Below are 16099 nucleotides of genomic sequence, written 5' to 3'. Positions count from 1 at the left end.
GTGTGTGAATGTGGATTGTTTGAACCCCATAAATATTTACGGAATATACGGCGGTGACGTGATACGATGTTCGTATTGAATTGTGCCTAAGTTCTTGTAATCCTTGAATTAATTTGCCGCACACGACTCAAGTCATCAACGCTAATTGTAATTATTTGATTCGATGAGCCAAGCCCATTGAAAATCGTGAGGAAAAAAGAATTTCCCTCACATACAATATGTTTATACAAAGCAGCGATTAATTGAGTAAATCGAAAGAAAAAAGGAAACGTAATTTCGATCTCATATCAGAAAATTAATCGTAACTGTCGGCACATTTCAATCTGTTTTTCTTTTTTATTATTACTGTGTGCGTTCTTTTGTGAAAAAAATTATATCTCTTTAGTCATCCACGCACATGAAAAATATAGGAGAGATGTCTTGTTCATTGACACTATTTTTGCATTCTAAGCGTCATTTGCACGTTTTTCGAATCAATAGGTCAACCAAAACCATATTCAAACGAACGTATCGCTGTTTGTCATCGCAGTGATGACCTAATGTTCGTTTTTGATTCGAGAATATGACGTCATTGAATATACTTAATAGTGCTTTAAATATATGTTTCAGCAACTGCATAGTATGCATATTAAATGTACACGTATTTGAGTCCAGAAGGTTTTCGGTCTACAATTCTGTCGCTTGTGTTGAATATTGATTGTAATTGAAATGAACCCCATCGTGGCGTTTCTTTGTATAGGTAGTCTTGGTTTCGTCTTATCAGATATGAAACGTTGAGGTGATGATGTCATTCTTGCTTAATAGCCAATGCCCAATGAAATCAAAGAAAAAAGACGAACAAAAAGTAGCAAAGAAATACAACTGAAATTGTGTATTCTTGGAACGTCGAATGAGAATGCAATATACATAATCAGTTTTATTAGCAATTAAGTAGAAATGTTTTCGAGGAATACGTACCTGTTCGATTGTTATCGAATATTTAGCGGTGAGCTCATTTCCAGTTAAATGAAGTGGAGCAATTTTTTCAGCACGAAATATGAGTGGCATCCGGAATTGGATTTGATTGGTGATTAACTGAAATTGCGGGATACGATATGCTTAGTCATCTAAAAGGAACTAGTGGTATGAAACGCACACTAAATATATCCTTCACATATATTTTCCAGCGAGACAGTCACAATGCTATGTTGACTGGAAAATATATTGTATATAACGTTCAATGGCTTTTGGATGAGTCAAATGGAGTTATTGACGGGACGATGTGTTTTGCAAAGACTGTTGGCGCCATACAAACACTGGCTGATTATAAAACTTTTAAGAACTCTTCACTGTTATGATATAAAGAATAAGAATGAACAATTCACAAGTGTTTAGTGAGGCACATGGTGGAATTGAGTTATCAAACTTAACTTGTCTTTCATATTTTATTCTTGTCTTACCTAGTCTTCCTTCGAGTACATTGGTACTGTTGCAACAATTTTTTTTTATTAAAGCCAAACAACATTGTTGCGCTAGAGTCTCGGATACAAAACAACTTTATTGAAACTGATTTGATGATACATAAAGAAGATTTTCTTACAGTGCAACAGTGAAATATTTTGTGTATGTGTATCTTTGATCTGAATTGGTTTGAATTCAATTACCATTTCACTTCTGATTTCATCAGTATGTCACATCTCTTAATCTAACAAAATTTATATAGGATTCGATTTGATTTATATGTTTGAAATCTTAATTTGATTACATCAAAATAATATCAACAGTTTCTATGACCTTAACATATGATTCAAATTAAACTCAAATTCTAGTTATGTGACATTATCTTAAAATTTTGGAATCATTTTTTTTTTATTTTGGGTACGGACCCATTTTAGTAATTACAATTGATTCTTCGCTAATGAGTGAAGTACCTACTTATGTTGTGCTCTGTCGTTCTTGGGCAAATTCTTTCCTGTTGGTTGCGGCCAATGTGCTCAGCCGGTTTTCTGTCACATTGTTCGCGGCGATGATGATTTCAATGCCAATTTCTTTGTGATCGCTCGTTCTGTTTTAAATTATCAAATTGAATCTAAAATGAGAACGAACACAATTTTAGTTTTTTTTATATGTGAATTCTATTCGAAATCGACATGGGTTTTGACCTTCAATAATCAAAACATCCAGAGAACAAAACTTGATGAATACAAAGCTGAGTCAATTGACGTATTGCGTTATTGGCGCGTTCACAGTATATAATTGCCAAGTTGAATTTGACGCTGTTCCGAAAGGAATTCGGCAAAGTAATCATGTATAGTATTCCGTCAATGAATGAGTAATATTACTTTCCTTTAACTTTCAGAATACATTGATTCAGTTCGGCTCCACCATAAGATTCCCTTCCAACTCAGTCAATATGCTTACATATGTATATGTGAATACAAATTTTTTGAATTGAATGAATTTTGCAAAATTGTCTATATCATTTTCAACCTGGTTCAATGTGTTCGGTAGTAAAACCGTTAATAGAATAGCATTTATTTCTTTTAGGAATGCTATCCCAAATTCCGCTCGGAAAATCCTCAAATGCAATAATAATACGTCAAAAAGCCCGCTGTGTGCAAATAGCTAATCTTTCAGGTCAGCTTTATATGCAGCCAACTTTTGTTCTCTGATTAACATCGAAATAAAACTGCACATATTTACTAATTTCAACGGAAGTATTTAATTAGAACTCAACATGATAATATTATAAAAATTAAACACGGTAGTAATAATGATATTGCAATAAAATTTCTGCACATTCTAGTCTATTGATTTCTAAATTGCATATGGTACAATTAGTTTTCGATTTAATGAAAAGTGCAATCGAAAGCTCTCTTTATTATTGCTATGGTTTTTTTTTTCATATTTCAATCCATCAATTGAATTCTGCTCAAAAAAAACGAATCAATTTTTGTTTGACGGATTTATTTTGTTTTCTTTTTTTATCTTCAGATGAAGTTCTTTGGAAGGGATTCGATTACACAATTTCATTTAGAGTGAAAAACACTGGAAAAATATAAACAGAAAATAAATTTGGAATGAGTGAAATTGGAAATGGTACAAATCATTAATCAACTCTAGGTATAGTCGGCAACAACATCTACTAGTTCCATAGAAAATAGAATAGAAAATCTACTTAACCAAAAACGATTGCGTTTTTTTTTCTTCAATGCAATTGATATTGTCTATCATATAAATAATATTTCATTCAGCATTTTGATAGGTTGATGGTGAATCACTACTGCTTGAATCACCATGGCAAAGAACAATCAAATTCTCACCGCTGCTGGTCGATGGCGAACGAGATGAAGGTTGTAGACACCCGTCGGGTTGATCTAGCGATGCACGACTCGTTGAACTAAAACTGCTTGAGCTGCAATCTTCGCCGTCCATGTTTTGAGAATGAACACCTGCTCGAATGTAATGATCAAAACGAAAACGTGAAAAAAAATAAAATGTCGAAATTATTGAAAAGCATAAAATCAATGCCAATCATAGAAAACATATTAACAAAGAACCACATAAACGAAAAACATTTGACAGAACCTTCATCACAGAAAAACACAGGCACAATGGTTGCAACAAAAGACGTGCACATAGTAATCGAAACATGAAATATGAGATTGTTATTGAAGTTTTAGTTATTTTTCTTTCTAATATAAGACGCAATCAGCATAATTATATTGGGAAAAAGTCATTTATTGAAATATACAAATGACATATAGCTTTGCTATAAATAGAAACTCATCTGAGCTTATTATATTATTATCTGCTGTCGAGAGATAGAATGATGTCGAACATTTTCCTAGCTTTGGTGATTTTGTCAAGTGCAACAAAAATGGTAAAGATATTTTGACTTTTCAATTTGAAATTCGAGCTCAAATCGTTCAATACACAACTTCAAGTGTGTATTTTTTCTAAATTGTATTCTTTTCAATCAAGTTTTTTTCTTCACTTTTTTTTCACAGTGCACTGGATTGGGGATGTGGAGTTTTGACCAACAATTGGTGAACCCAGTTCACACAATTTCGAACCATGGAAATTCAAACGATGAAAATCTGGTATACATCCCAGTTGCAAAGTATCCCGTGAAATATCGAGAATCAACTAATAACGAATATACCAATGAAAATGCCATTCAGAAACCAACGAATAACATCATTACTCCACCCTCAACCGATTTCCGTCACACGCCGCATATGACTAGATCACAGACGGCATCGTACCAATTGCAAAGAGAGAGATACAATCGTCGGCCGGTTCTCACTTCTGCTACAACAACTGTTCGTTCTCATTTTGACTCACCGATTCAGGAATATCTACTTCACGCACAAATGCCGCTACCAAACGCCAAAACATTCATTATGATCAACAGATATGCAAAAGTTGAACCAGAGTTTCTAACATAAAATGACTGTGCGCATAGAAATTATGATGATTCATTTAGTTTTATGTTCGGAATCACATGCAATTGATTCTAATATTATCAAAATGAAAACAGAGTGTGGTGAACCTTAGCACCTTTTTGTAGAGTCCTGTTAGAACATTTCTAGAAAATAAAACCAAGGGAAAAATGTTGTTTTTTTTGTCTTCTTTGCTTTTCATCATGTTCCTCCTTTATTTTTGAAATTCAGTTATATTTTCGAGATAATTTTGTAATAAATTTAGACAAAATTTTGCATTCTCAAATTCTTTTTTTCAATTATAAATGAATTATAAGTTTACCAATACGAATAAAATTCCGTTTTGTCACGTCTGTGAGTATGTTTTTGATTAAAAAATTGCAATTTCAATCCTCTCGTGGTTTGCACATTTAGTAGCTTTTTTCAGATACATTCTCATTTTAAGTTTTGAACATTTTTGTTGTATTTTCAATCAAATAAATATCATTTAATATGATTCCATTCTGCTCTTATTTGGTTTCTTTATAATTCTTCTCATCCACTCTTGGATTTCACGCATGTCACTTCATTTTTCATTCGATTCGATGTTTTCCTTCTTGAAAACATTAACAATAATTAAACTTGCAGACATACACACATCATTTCTAATAATATATATCTTTACAGATTGCATTTCTGGCCTGTTCTGTCTATAAGATTGTTTTCTTCAGCGTATCATCGCAAATAATAAAGTTCATAAGTTTTTTTTTTCGTCAATTGCACAAAAGAAACTCCTAATCGATTGGAGCCAAATTTGTGACTTTTTATTTTTTTTGCTGCTTCGAGCAGATTTTTCGGAATCGTAAAAATTAAAAATAATATTCAAATATATCTAATTGGCTTTTTTCCAAAACAGAGAATTTCTGCACATAGATTTATTCAAATAAATTAAAAATATCAAATAAATTTATCGATATTTTTCATGCGTTACGATGTTCTAACGCATTCGCAGTACAAAATTCATATTCCCTGCCAAGTCAAATTTGAGGCTGATCCCAGCCGAATTCAGCAAAATTGACTTGGCACCCAGAAGAGAATACGAACTTTGTACTGCAGAAGCGTTTGTACACAACGCATGAAAAATATCGATAAATTTATTTGATATTTTTAATTTATTTGAATAAATCTATGTGCAGAAATTCTCTGGTCCTAAATGAAAATGTAAACAAATAATGATGGCATTAAATTCTTTAAGAATTTAAATTACTTCATAGGCGATTGTATTTTGACATGTCACGTATCGCTATCATAAACATTTTTTTTGTGAAAATTTATACAATTTTGTTTTTTTTTATGTTTTTGGTACAGACTTTTTTTTAATACTTTTCGATTTTTGACAAAAGCGAGAGATAGGTCTCAGCTAAAAAAAAATACTACTATTTTGCTACTCACACATGCTTTCCCAATCATTTCGATACCTTTTGTCTCATTTTATTTTTTATCTTATTTTTACATATATAATTTTTTTTTTGTGAATAAATCAGGTGAGGATTTTTCCAATTCAAAAGGAGAAAAAATTGTCATTTCACATTGATTTGAGATCGCAAAATATGAGCGCTTGTTTTATGCATACTACTTTGTTCCTCTGTCTCAATACGACGTAATCAGTTTGATATTTATTAACAATTACGTGCAATGCAAATACAGTGTCACACACATCGAAACAAAAGAAAGTGTCAAAAGTGTGGACACTGGATATAAACATAAACAATACTAAAATATTATAAAAATGAACCCGCTGCGTTTCAAACAAGAATACCGATCAATTTGAACATAAATTTACAGAAAACGGTATATCGACGTATGCATATAAAGATAAATAATAAGTTGAACTTTACAATTTCATTTTTTTCTTTTCAAATTAGAACACCTGCATAAAAATGATATTTGTTTAAAACGTCATTCAAAATATGTTTCTCTTTCTAGCAAAAACATCTATAATCCAATTCCCAACAATTTCATTGATTCACTCTAAATTCATCAGATATTCAAACATAAAGAATATTTGGAAATTGATTAGAAAAATTATTATAGACTTTTCCGTGGGTATACAATCATTTTGAGGCATTGCTGTCGTAGAAAGCAAAGGGGCTATTGTAGGCTTTTAGTAGATAACGATGGGGACTGGGGATGTGTGTATGTGCATAAAATTGAAAAAAAAAACTTCCTATCTGTGCTTGCATCAATGAACGATTCTAACAGAAATGATAGTAGTTTTTATGATGCATTGAATAAATAAATAGAACAATTACAGTGAGCACAATCAGTATTAATTCTTATCTACGTTTTTTGCGAAATTTTTTCTTATTGTTGTTGTTGTTCGCATTGGACTGCTTTTGGGGCTGCTGCTGACTTTGCTCACTGGATTGCGGCTGTGTCGATGAATCGCTTTGGTTCGATTCGTTTGGCAGTGCATCGCTTTTCGACAAATCAACTGCAACATCTGAAGCTGTTGAGCAAATCAAAGGTTGTAACTCCTCATCCTCTTCGTCTACGGTTTTCTCACTGCTTTTTGTGCTCTTGCTCTGTGAAGAATCTTCAGTTTCGTCAGATGAATTGGTGTCACTTGCTCGCATATAAGACTCTGGCTCGTCGATGATGAGCTGGAAACTGTTGCAATCCGAATATTGTGCACCGAAACCGGTTTCAGGGTCATCTGAGAGTTTATCATAGTCGTTGGTGCGTTCTTTTGACCATTCGGGATCATTTTGAAGGCTTTCCAGTGGAATCAAACTGATCTGATCATCAATGGTACTCTTAAAACTCAAATTGTCCAGATCAAGTACCGATTCGCTAGGACACATGAATTCGGTAGATTCATCGACATTTTGTGAATTCAATGCGTCAGTTTCAATAGATTCTCTTGACATTTTTTTCTTTTTACCCGACTTAGATGGTTTTGTTTCACCTGATTCTGGACTGGTTTCGACCTTCTCTTGAAGGGAACACTTTCGAACGGATACAGTGGCCGAAACAGAACTTTTCAAAAGACTCATTTGAATCTTAGAACATTGTGCACCATCAATCTTATCGATATTCTCCATGAGAAATGAACTATCTGCTGAATTTTCGACGCTGCATTTCAACACTTTCGATATAACTTCGCTAGCTGAACAGCCTTTAGCATCGTCAGATGATGATGTGGTAGCCACTGACTGCGAATCATTCTTCTTTTGTTTTTTCTTTTTCGACTTTGTTCCCTCCGAGGCAGTTGCGATCACCTCTTTGTCAACCGATGACTCCTTTGACGAGCTGCTTTCAGCTAAAGATTTCTTTTTTGTTCTGGTGGCTTTTGGGATGCCAAAATCTTCAGACTTTTCGCTGTCGACCGTTTTAGACGTTACACCGGCCAATTCTAATTGCTCATCGTGATCTTTGTCATTTTTTACGCTGCGCTCAGACCTTTTACCAATTTCATCGGATTCGATTGGAGGTTCGGGGATTGGAGGCTTTACTTGTGACTTATTTGCCTTTTTTTTCAACTTAACAGTCACTGTTTCGGTGGAATTGCTATCATTGTTGCTCTTCTTTTCGCTGTCGTTTTTTTTATCATTCATTTCAGTAGTCTTATCTTCTTTCGTTTTTTTAGATAGCATCTTTTCATCCTCTGTTCCACCATTCTTTCCATCGGATGTATTGCCAACCAGTTTTTTCTCTTTCAAATCAATTTTCTCGAGTTCAGCATTTTTATCTTTTCGATTCAAAAGTGACATTTGTTCGAATTTTGCCACATTTTCATCTTGTTGACGTTTTATTTCCAGCACACGTGATTTTTCACGGTTTTGTTGTTCTAGCCGTGAGCTATCAATGACGGGTACAATGAGTTTTTGACCGATGGGTTCCGGTTTCTCTTGTGGCGTATGATTTTCACCATCAATTGAACCGCTTATCACGGCAACATATGGCCTGAACATTGATTCATCGCAATTCTCATGGATATATGCTCCGCTTGAATATTCTTCGGCAAATTCATCGGCGGCCAAAATGCTTTCGCGTGGTGATTCGGTAATTGTTGTTACGGTACCTAAAGGATTGACCACTTTTGCGATCGAAACTGAACTACGCGTACTTGTTGATGCACACGACGACGCTGTACGGTTCGATGTTAAGCCTTTAAGAGAAAAGAAAAGCCAAAGGCAGAGTGTTAAATTCGGTTGGTATCGCTCTTGTTTTCGATTCTTATGAAAAAAAAAAATGGATCATTCGTTCTCAATCGTTCAAACTCTTCACTCGCGTGCTAGTTATTTTAAGTTTTGTTTTTGTTTATAAAACTGGGCAATGTATAGAACGTAAAACTCAATGAGCAACGGTAAAACGGAAAAAGAGTGATGCAAATCAAAAAAGCAAACAAATTACTAACAAAAAAGAATTACTACTGAAGAATATAAAAAAATTACTCAAAAAATTACGTAAATGAAGGAACCGAGTATTAGGTGCGAAAATTTTGATTTGTTGCTGATTTATGGCAATGTATTGAAATATTTGGCGCATTTTTTCAACAGTCTTTAGTTCGGAATAAGCGAAAAAGTCATGCAATTTGGTATTTTGAGTTTATTTTTACGCACACCTTTCTGTGATTCTTATTCACATTTGGGAAAATTGGGTTAAGAACAAGATATTATTGAAAGTCACTCATATAGTTCCTTTTAAAGATAAGGAAATTAATTAAATTAATAACTACAGAAAAGAAAATTAGAAAAGATTAGATCTCAAAATTGGCAGAGGAAAAAAGAAAACAGAAGGATAGATCATGTGTGTTCAGAGAAGTTTTTGTGTCGTGTCTTTTTCACAAGTTCCCGCTTTCGTTTGTTTGTTGATGAGTGGATAGTTTGGTGGTATGTGTGTGTGTGTGGTCGGACGAAACACTTGCCTTTGGCTTTAATGTTCTCCTTAGATTTATCACAATTTCAGAAGATTTTTGATTGATCGACGAGTTTTGTTTGTACAAGGCTGGTTAGTAGCTGTTTTCTTTTTTCAGAATGATTAATCATTTGATAAATTAATGTTTCAAGAAATGGATCGTATAAGCTTAAATTATTCTTAAAATATAAACGTCAATCATAAGATATATGTATATATGATGTAACTAAAAAATTTTCTTCGAAAGAAAACCGAAGCTTCATTTGAACATTTAATCAAAATGGTTGACGTTGTTTTTGGCAACACTTTGTATGTTCTTTTCTTAGCAAATATGCTTTATATTTGCTTCAATAATGTGCGCATTGTACGCATCGTATTAAATTGAAGTTTTTGAAAGGTTTGAATATCATGAAAAAGTTTATTGGTTTATATATAGAATGCCTTTTGTTTAAGGTCACAAAATGAATAATACAGTTCAGTATTTTTCTTATATTCACTTCAATAACGTTAGCGTTAGATTCCAAATTGTTCCAAATAAAAATATTTCCCCCAGTTTGAATGAATTGATTAGTATCTTAAAATAAGTTTAATAGAATGAAAAAAAAGGAACCAAAGATAAGCAAACACATGGAAAACGAAAGGGTATGTAAACAGTGTATGTTCAGTTCAGCCAGATATCTCAAACTATCAATTTACACAACAAATTTCAACTGATATTCCACAATTTTATCATTACCAAATTGATTGAAGTGCCACGAAATTCTAAACCAATCACAAGACAGAACAAAACAAAACCAAACAAAACATCTTAAAATGTGGAATGGCTCACCTGAGTCCCTCGGTGATTCCCGCATTGCATCGGCTAAATCTTCACGTAATTGGGTCTCTGCTGGCATTACCGCTAAATCTTCAGTACTCATGTATTCGTGGTATTGATTCATGAACCGTGGACTCTGTTCAATGCTACCTGTTGGACATACAATACATTAAAATGACATCATGTATGTTCGAACCAAAAGTAATCATCCATTGGCAAAATTAAACATACTGGCTGATCCTGATTCTATGAGCACGGGAACAACACCTCTTCCAAGCGCAATCGATGGAGTTTGCATTGGATTCGACCGGGCTGGTCGATTTGCTGGACAGTTAACACCAATTTCAACTGCTTCACTGTCGATATGTTGTAATGTAGACCTGCGATGGGTTCATTAGTTTCATTATATGATCTTTTGCACATCAATTGACATTTAATTAAAGGAACATACCCGCTAGGTGTGTTATATGTTTTGAAAATGAATTGAGGCCCCATCCAAAGGCGTCTATGGGGTCCGCTTGATGTAATAATTTCCACTTGTGACAGCCAGCGTTCATCGTTATCTGATGCATCACATTCGATGGAGTTGTCTTTCATTTCTAAGCGGTTTTTGAGTAACCAATTGTCTGATGACAGTGGCGGCTGTATCTCAATTGATGTGTCTTTGCGCAAAAGATTCCATTGAGCCTTAGCTTCGACGTACAATTCAATCGGCGAATCATCATTTTGTTTCGATGCTGGTACGCCTGTAAAAGCATATAATTTAATAATGGCGTTTTCGTAAGAATTTTTTTCTAAAGAAATAAGCATTAAAGACACACTCACCTGAACTGTATTTTGGTTCCAGATCATACTGAATCATTGACCCGTGTCCGGCCATTACGAATAGAGAGTCTACAGCATTGCGCGGATTTTTAAGCGCAGGCAAATCTCTTGCTATCGTTAATGGCTGAAGCAACCAATCTCTGGGCCGAGCAAATGTAGCACTGACACGAAATACGTTCCCCGAATCATCGGAAACGGATGATTGGCGTTGGCGTGATGATGAACTGGTGGTTGTGGACGTTGTCGATGGATTGGCAGGCAATAAAGACAATGGTTGGCGTAATTGCTTCAATGGCATAACAACATATGGTCGTGGAAACGGTGGTAATCTAGGATTATGGTATGGATCAGCGCTAACGCTACCATTTTCAGAATGGAAAACAGGACAAATTGGACTGCTGGAGCGGCCATCAGCCGATAAACCAGCCGAACGATGAAAGCGTGATAAGCGATTCACAACTTCAGCAGAACCATGTGTACGAAATGTTGCTGGACCGCCATAGGGTGACACGGGAAACACATGTGTAGTACCACGAGCTGTTGTTATCGCAGCCCAACGTGAATCCAAAGAGAAAATAATATCCTGTACTTTAGCAGTTGTGTCTCCTCTGTGGAGAATATACAAATGATGCACCGATGCCGATGCCGAGCCAGATGGATGTGGATTGATTCGAAACACGTGAAAATCATGACCGCGCTTATCGGCTGTCAAAAGTAATAATCCAGACGCATCAAACGACATACCCGCTATAATATCAGTGTGCGCAACAAAGTGAGCTATTATTGGATCGCTACCGGATACTGTCATTGGTGTTCCCGTTGGACTAGTATCTTTGATCGAATCCTAAAAATGTATTATTCAAAATGATAATTAAATAATTTAAAATGTGGTTTTAAAATGAAAGAGGCTTTTACTAACCTTTATATCCAAAATTGTAACAATTCCGGGATGTAGTTGTTGTTCATTGCCAGCTGATGTTGTACTCACGACACCGACTGTATTCAAATTACCAGTGCCTGTCCCCGTCAGTCCAGCTGCCACTTGTTCGCCCAATTCACGTAATCCCTTGCCGAGCGTTTTGGCCGCATTTAGCACAGTTGCCGTATAGCTGGACACACCGTCACAATCACATCCACCAGCGCTTCGTTTTGATGGGATTACCTTACGTTCGGCGTATGCCAACCATCTTGGGCCGAGGGCAATTGGATTTGGTGATAAACCTGGACTAGGATAGCATGTTGTGATTGTCAATCGATCTTCCAATGTACGAGCATCAAAAACAGCAATCCTTTCCGCAAACGTAACCACAATCGATTGATGATTGGCACCTATTTCCAGAATGGTTGTTTTGAACTTGATGCTTTTAATCTACCGAAAGGGAGAAAAAATTAAATGAACAATTTTATAAAATATAGCAATAACGTCGATTTTGTGTTTAATATTACCGAGTCGCCATTTTTCAATGAAAGGATGTTCATTGTGCAAAATTGTGGACCCGTTGATGAGACCTGTGAACTTTCACAAATCGCCATTAATGGCCTCTTCTCCGAATACGGATCTTCTGCGGGTTCGCTAGCATTTTCGACCGAATAACTGGATATTGGTGTTGGTAGCACTTTCAAGCAGCGAACAACGCCATGCCGCCATGACAAAACTTCGGTCGCTTCACCATTTGCTGGTATTGCCCAGATTTGAATGCCCGTTTTATAGCCCAATATCAAAATTAGCGGCGGCGGAATGCCACTTTCCAGATCATAATCCTCGCCAAAGCTTGGATTGCTAATATCAGCTGTTGTTTCAAAACGCACCCATTGAATTTGCTCTTTTTGATCAATGGGCGGTACACTAGTGAGCGTTACATCATTTATGAATCCAGTAACACTTTCGATTATTGAGCGATCGCTTACTGGTTCCGGTGGCACAATTGTTGGTAACCGTGGTGCACGTTTTGGAGATTCAGCCGACATCTTAAATCAATAATTCCTACCAAACAAAGGGAAAAAAATCAGTCAATGTAGAAATCGTAATGAATAAAAAATGGGAGAGGGGCGGTCCGGAGAATCGTAACGAATACGATTAAAGTCATTTAAAATGCGTGTAGAGCATTTGAATGTTGTACTATACTGGTAATAAATGAAACAATGCTATATCAAACCTTGACTGCTCGAAACAAAGCCTATTTGCGAATTCATTAGTTTAGAGTTCTGAACAAAATTAATACATTTGACGATATCGTGTAGTAGTAGCGCATCAATGCTTATTCTATTACGTGTGAAAATGATTTCAATTTGGATGAAAAACAAAGCCAAAAAAGGCAACGAAATTACTTAAAGTACGATTAACATTGTTTGTAATAAACAAACAAAATAAGTAGTTGATGCACATATGCATTATGTCGTTTTGAACAGATGATTCTACTGCAAATATACACGCGCACTACAAGACAAACACAAACATACTTTTGATTGCCTCTGTTTATACATCTTTTACGTTGAATGCGAACAAAGAAATATTTTTTGTTTTTTTTCCTTCCAAAGCGAAAGTCCCAGCCCCATGGGCCAAAATGTCACTATGTGATTTTCAAACAAGATATAAAATTTCAATTTTAAATCACGATAAACAAGAATAAGCAATATTGAATTCGTGTTAGACAAAAAAAAAATTGAATTATAATTTCTGTCTTGAAAACGGAATTTTACGATTTCTAATGTGAATCGATGTTCGATACACGAAAAAAACACAAACAGCACTAGTACAGTTAGATTTAAAGTGTATTTTGTGAATGTATTCATTTTCACATGGAAGCTATATCAACAGCTGACTTGAATGCGCACACACCAAAGCACAATAAATACATTTAACTCCCTCTTACACAATGAACGTCGAAGCAGAAGCAGAAGAAACTACGACTCGCACAAAAACGAAGTAAAAAAAAGAGAAACAAAGTTCACGTGCAAAAGAGACAGTCGTTGGTGATGTTGGTCGAGATAGAGATATTGGTGATCGAAAAAATGGTTCAATACAAGCAATGTAAAACACTCATACTAATGCTATCACCTACGAACGCAACACCAACTACACAATGGCATTGAAATTGTTGTTGTTGCTTTTACATGTCTTTCTCTTTTGCAAAACGAACTGAGCGATGAGCTCCTGTATATGCTGCTACTGTGACTTTTTCTCTCTCCCTCTCGTTCTGTTTTTTCTTTCAAAACACGAACTTTTCCGTCGATATTCTCCATTGTTTGTGAGCGTTCGAAGTGCACAAATATTTTAACTTATCTCTAACTGAATGATATTTATTTATATGTTTCACTTGTATGTATGAAATGCAAAACAAAATATTTTTATTTATTTGTCGTATTTTCTTGTATTTTTTGCTGTGACATTTGGCTCTCATTTTTTTCACTTTTATTTTTGGATTAATGGTGTTATATACACTATACATACGAGTAAGATACTTCGTTGAATGGAGTTTTATTTATAAAAAAAAAAAAACTTTGACTATGAACCAAGGGAACAAAGCAATTTGTGAAATGCTTGATTATTTTCAATTTCCCTATTGAATTTCAACTTATGTAAATCATTTGTGAATTTATTGGAAAAATAATTCAAAACTAAACAAAGTTTAAAGCCATCATCCACACACACACACACACACGAATTATTATTATATATTGACACTCATTGAGAAATTTTCGATCAAACCAATTAGAAGACGAGAGAAAAAAATACGTTATTTACCTTTTGGTGAAAAGAAACCATTCATGACTAATAACCCATCAACAGTGACGAGGAGCTGTATTCTGCATCCAAAAAGAATTTGTTGGGATTAAGTCGTTCTGGAGACACAACACAAAATTTTCCACAAAATCAAAGCGATGACGTCTATTGTTTTGGTTTTCGATTTTCAATCAATACTAAAATATTAATATAATTAACAAATGGAAAACGTAGTCTTTTTGATTTTGCTGTGTTGTTTGCGTTTATCTGCGCTGACGTGCGTCTCAATTTGAAGGTTTTTCGTGATTTAATAAGATAACTGCGTCATCGTTACACTTTTCTAGCTGCGCTTGTTTTTTTTCTTCGTTGAGTTGTTTATCTCCTCCAAAATTCCGAATCACAAAGTAATATGTGTACGGATCAAGTCATGAAATTTTGATAAAAACACCAATAGAAAGGAACGTGTCGACGATGTTTGTGTGTGATGCAAAAATAAAAAATGAACTAACAAAGAAAAAAACCCTCTAGCTGTACGTTTATTTCCTCTCTACTCAATTCTACACGTATTGTCACTCACTCTGTCAACCAAACAACTGATTCGTTCCGTTTTATTCAGTTCAGCGTTTAGCTCTACAGTTCGATGTTGATATATAGACGTCTCAGTCGCACACAGCTATTGTCGTTTGACTCTTTGCTCCGTCATTTGCTCAGATGGTTGGTGTTTTGCGCAATACTATATGCACAATATTTTTTCTCACTACATATTCACTTGTGTTTGTTGTTGTCATCTATTATATTAAATCACTATTTCGAAGATTTAAAAAAATATATCTCTTAATGCAGATTCAATTTAAATCCTCTACTATTCGAAAAATATTGTTAACTTGCTATTACAAAAAACCAAAATTATCAGATGTTTTTATTTGAATGTATAGATTTTTTTTTTGGAATGCGTAATTGTTCTTCCAAAAGATTTTTTGAACGCAGTTGCAAAATGAGACGTTTCAGTTTTTGGCACTTTCTTTCATCTATTTGAATGATTGAAATGAATTTGGAAAGCAATTGCACTTTTCATTGCTTTAAACCAAATAATTTAATGACTTTTCTATTCTTTCTTTCCGATTATGGTGAAACCCAAACAAAACAACAACAAAAATTGTACTACCAATGGTATTTCTATATGTTTTTTTTTTTTGCTGCGATGAACGAGACAAATATACGTCGCATGTATACGACTGACTCTCTTCGTTGCAATACTCTTTGTTTTGAACGGGGAAAGAAAACAAAAACATTACGACTTAATCATGTGTTTGATAGATATGAACGTATTTGAGTGAAACCTAGCATTCGAATTCGTTTTGAATAAAAAATCGTTGGTTTTAATAAATCTATTGTTATATCATTAATGGC

At 34.7% G+C, this 16099-nt stretch overlaps 2 protein-coding genes across 4 annotated transcripts; one reads left to right on the top strand and one right to left on the bottom strand.

Moving 5' to 3' along the window:
- Nucleotides 1-3233: 3233 nt before the first annotated feature.
- Nucleotides 3234-4773, top strand: LOC129568453 (uncharacterized). Its single transcript, XM_055446363.1, has 2 exons — nt 3234-3862; nt 3990-4773. Exons 1-2 carry the CDS (start codon nt 3809-3811, stop codon nt 4428-4430), a joined length of 495 nt encoding a protein of 164 aa, XP_055302338.1. The 5' UTR covers nt 3234-3808; the 3' UTR covers nt 4431-4773.
- Nucleotides 4774-5636: 863 nt separating this feature from the next.
- LOC129568452 (breast carcinoma-amplified sequence 3 homolog) lies at nt 5637-15847 on the bottom strand. 3 transcript variants are annotated; one of them, XM_055446360.1, is made up of 9 exons: nt 15267-15847; nt 14711-14772; nt 12412-12949; nt 11885-12334; nt 10966-11809; nt 10592-10886; nt 10372-10520; nt 10153-10290; nt 5637-8574 (listed from the first exon to the last, which is right to left on the bottom strand). In XM_055446360.1, the coding sequence occupies exons 3-9, from the start codon at nt 12931-12933 to the stop codon at nt 6740-6742; spliced, it is 4233 nt and encodes a 1410-aa protein (XP_055302335.1). In that variant the 5' UTR covers nt 12934-12949; nt 14711-14772; nt 15267-15847; the 3' UTR covers nt 5637-6739. The 3 variants fall into 3 exon arrangements, with proteins under 3 accessions (XP_055302335.1, XP_055302337.1, XP_055302336.1); XM_055446362.1 differs by having other exon boundaries at nt 15199-15821; XM_055446361.1 differs by lacking the exons at nt 14711-14772; nt 15267-15847 and adding exons at nt 13122-13228; nt 13426-13835.
- Nucleotides 15848-16099: the final 252 nt, after the last annotated feature.

This window comes from Sitodiplosis mosellana, unplaced genomic scaffold (genome assembly GCF_009176505.1).
Source record: "Sitodiplosis mosellana isolate CC-2019 unplaced genomic scaffold, AAFC_SMos_1.0 Smas_scaffold_19, whole genome shotgun sequence".
Taxonomy (NCBI): domain Eukaryota; kingdom Metazoa; phylum Arthropoda; class Insecta; order Diptera; family Cecidomyiidae; genus Sitodiplosis; species Sitodiplosis mosellana.
The sequence above is the reverse complement of the archived record's forward strand: the minus strand, read 5'-3'. Positions and strand labels throughout refer to the sequence as shown.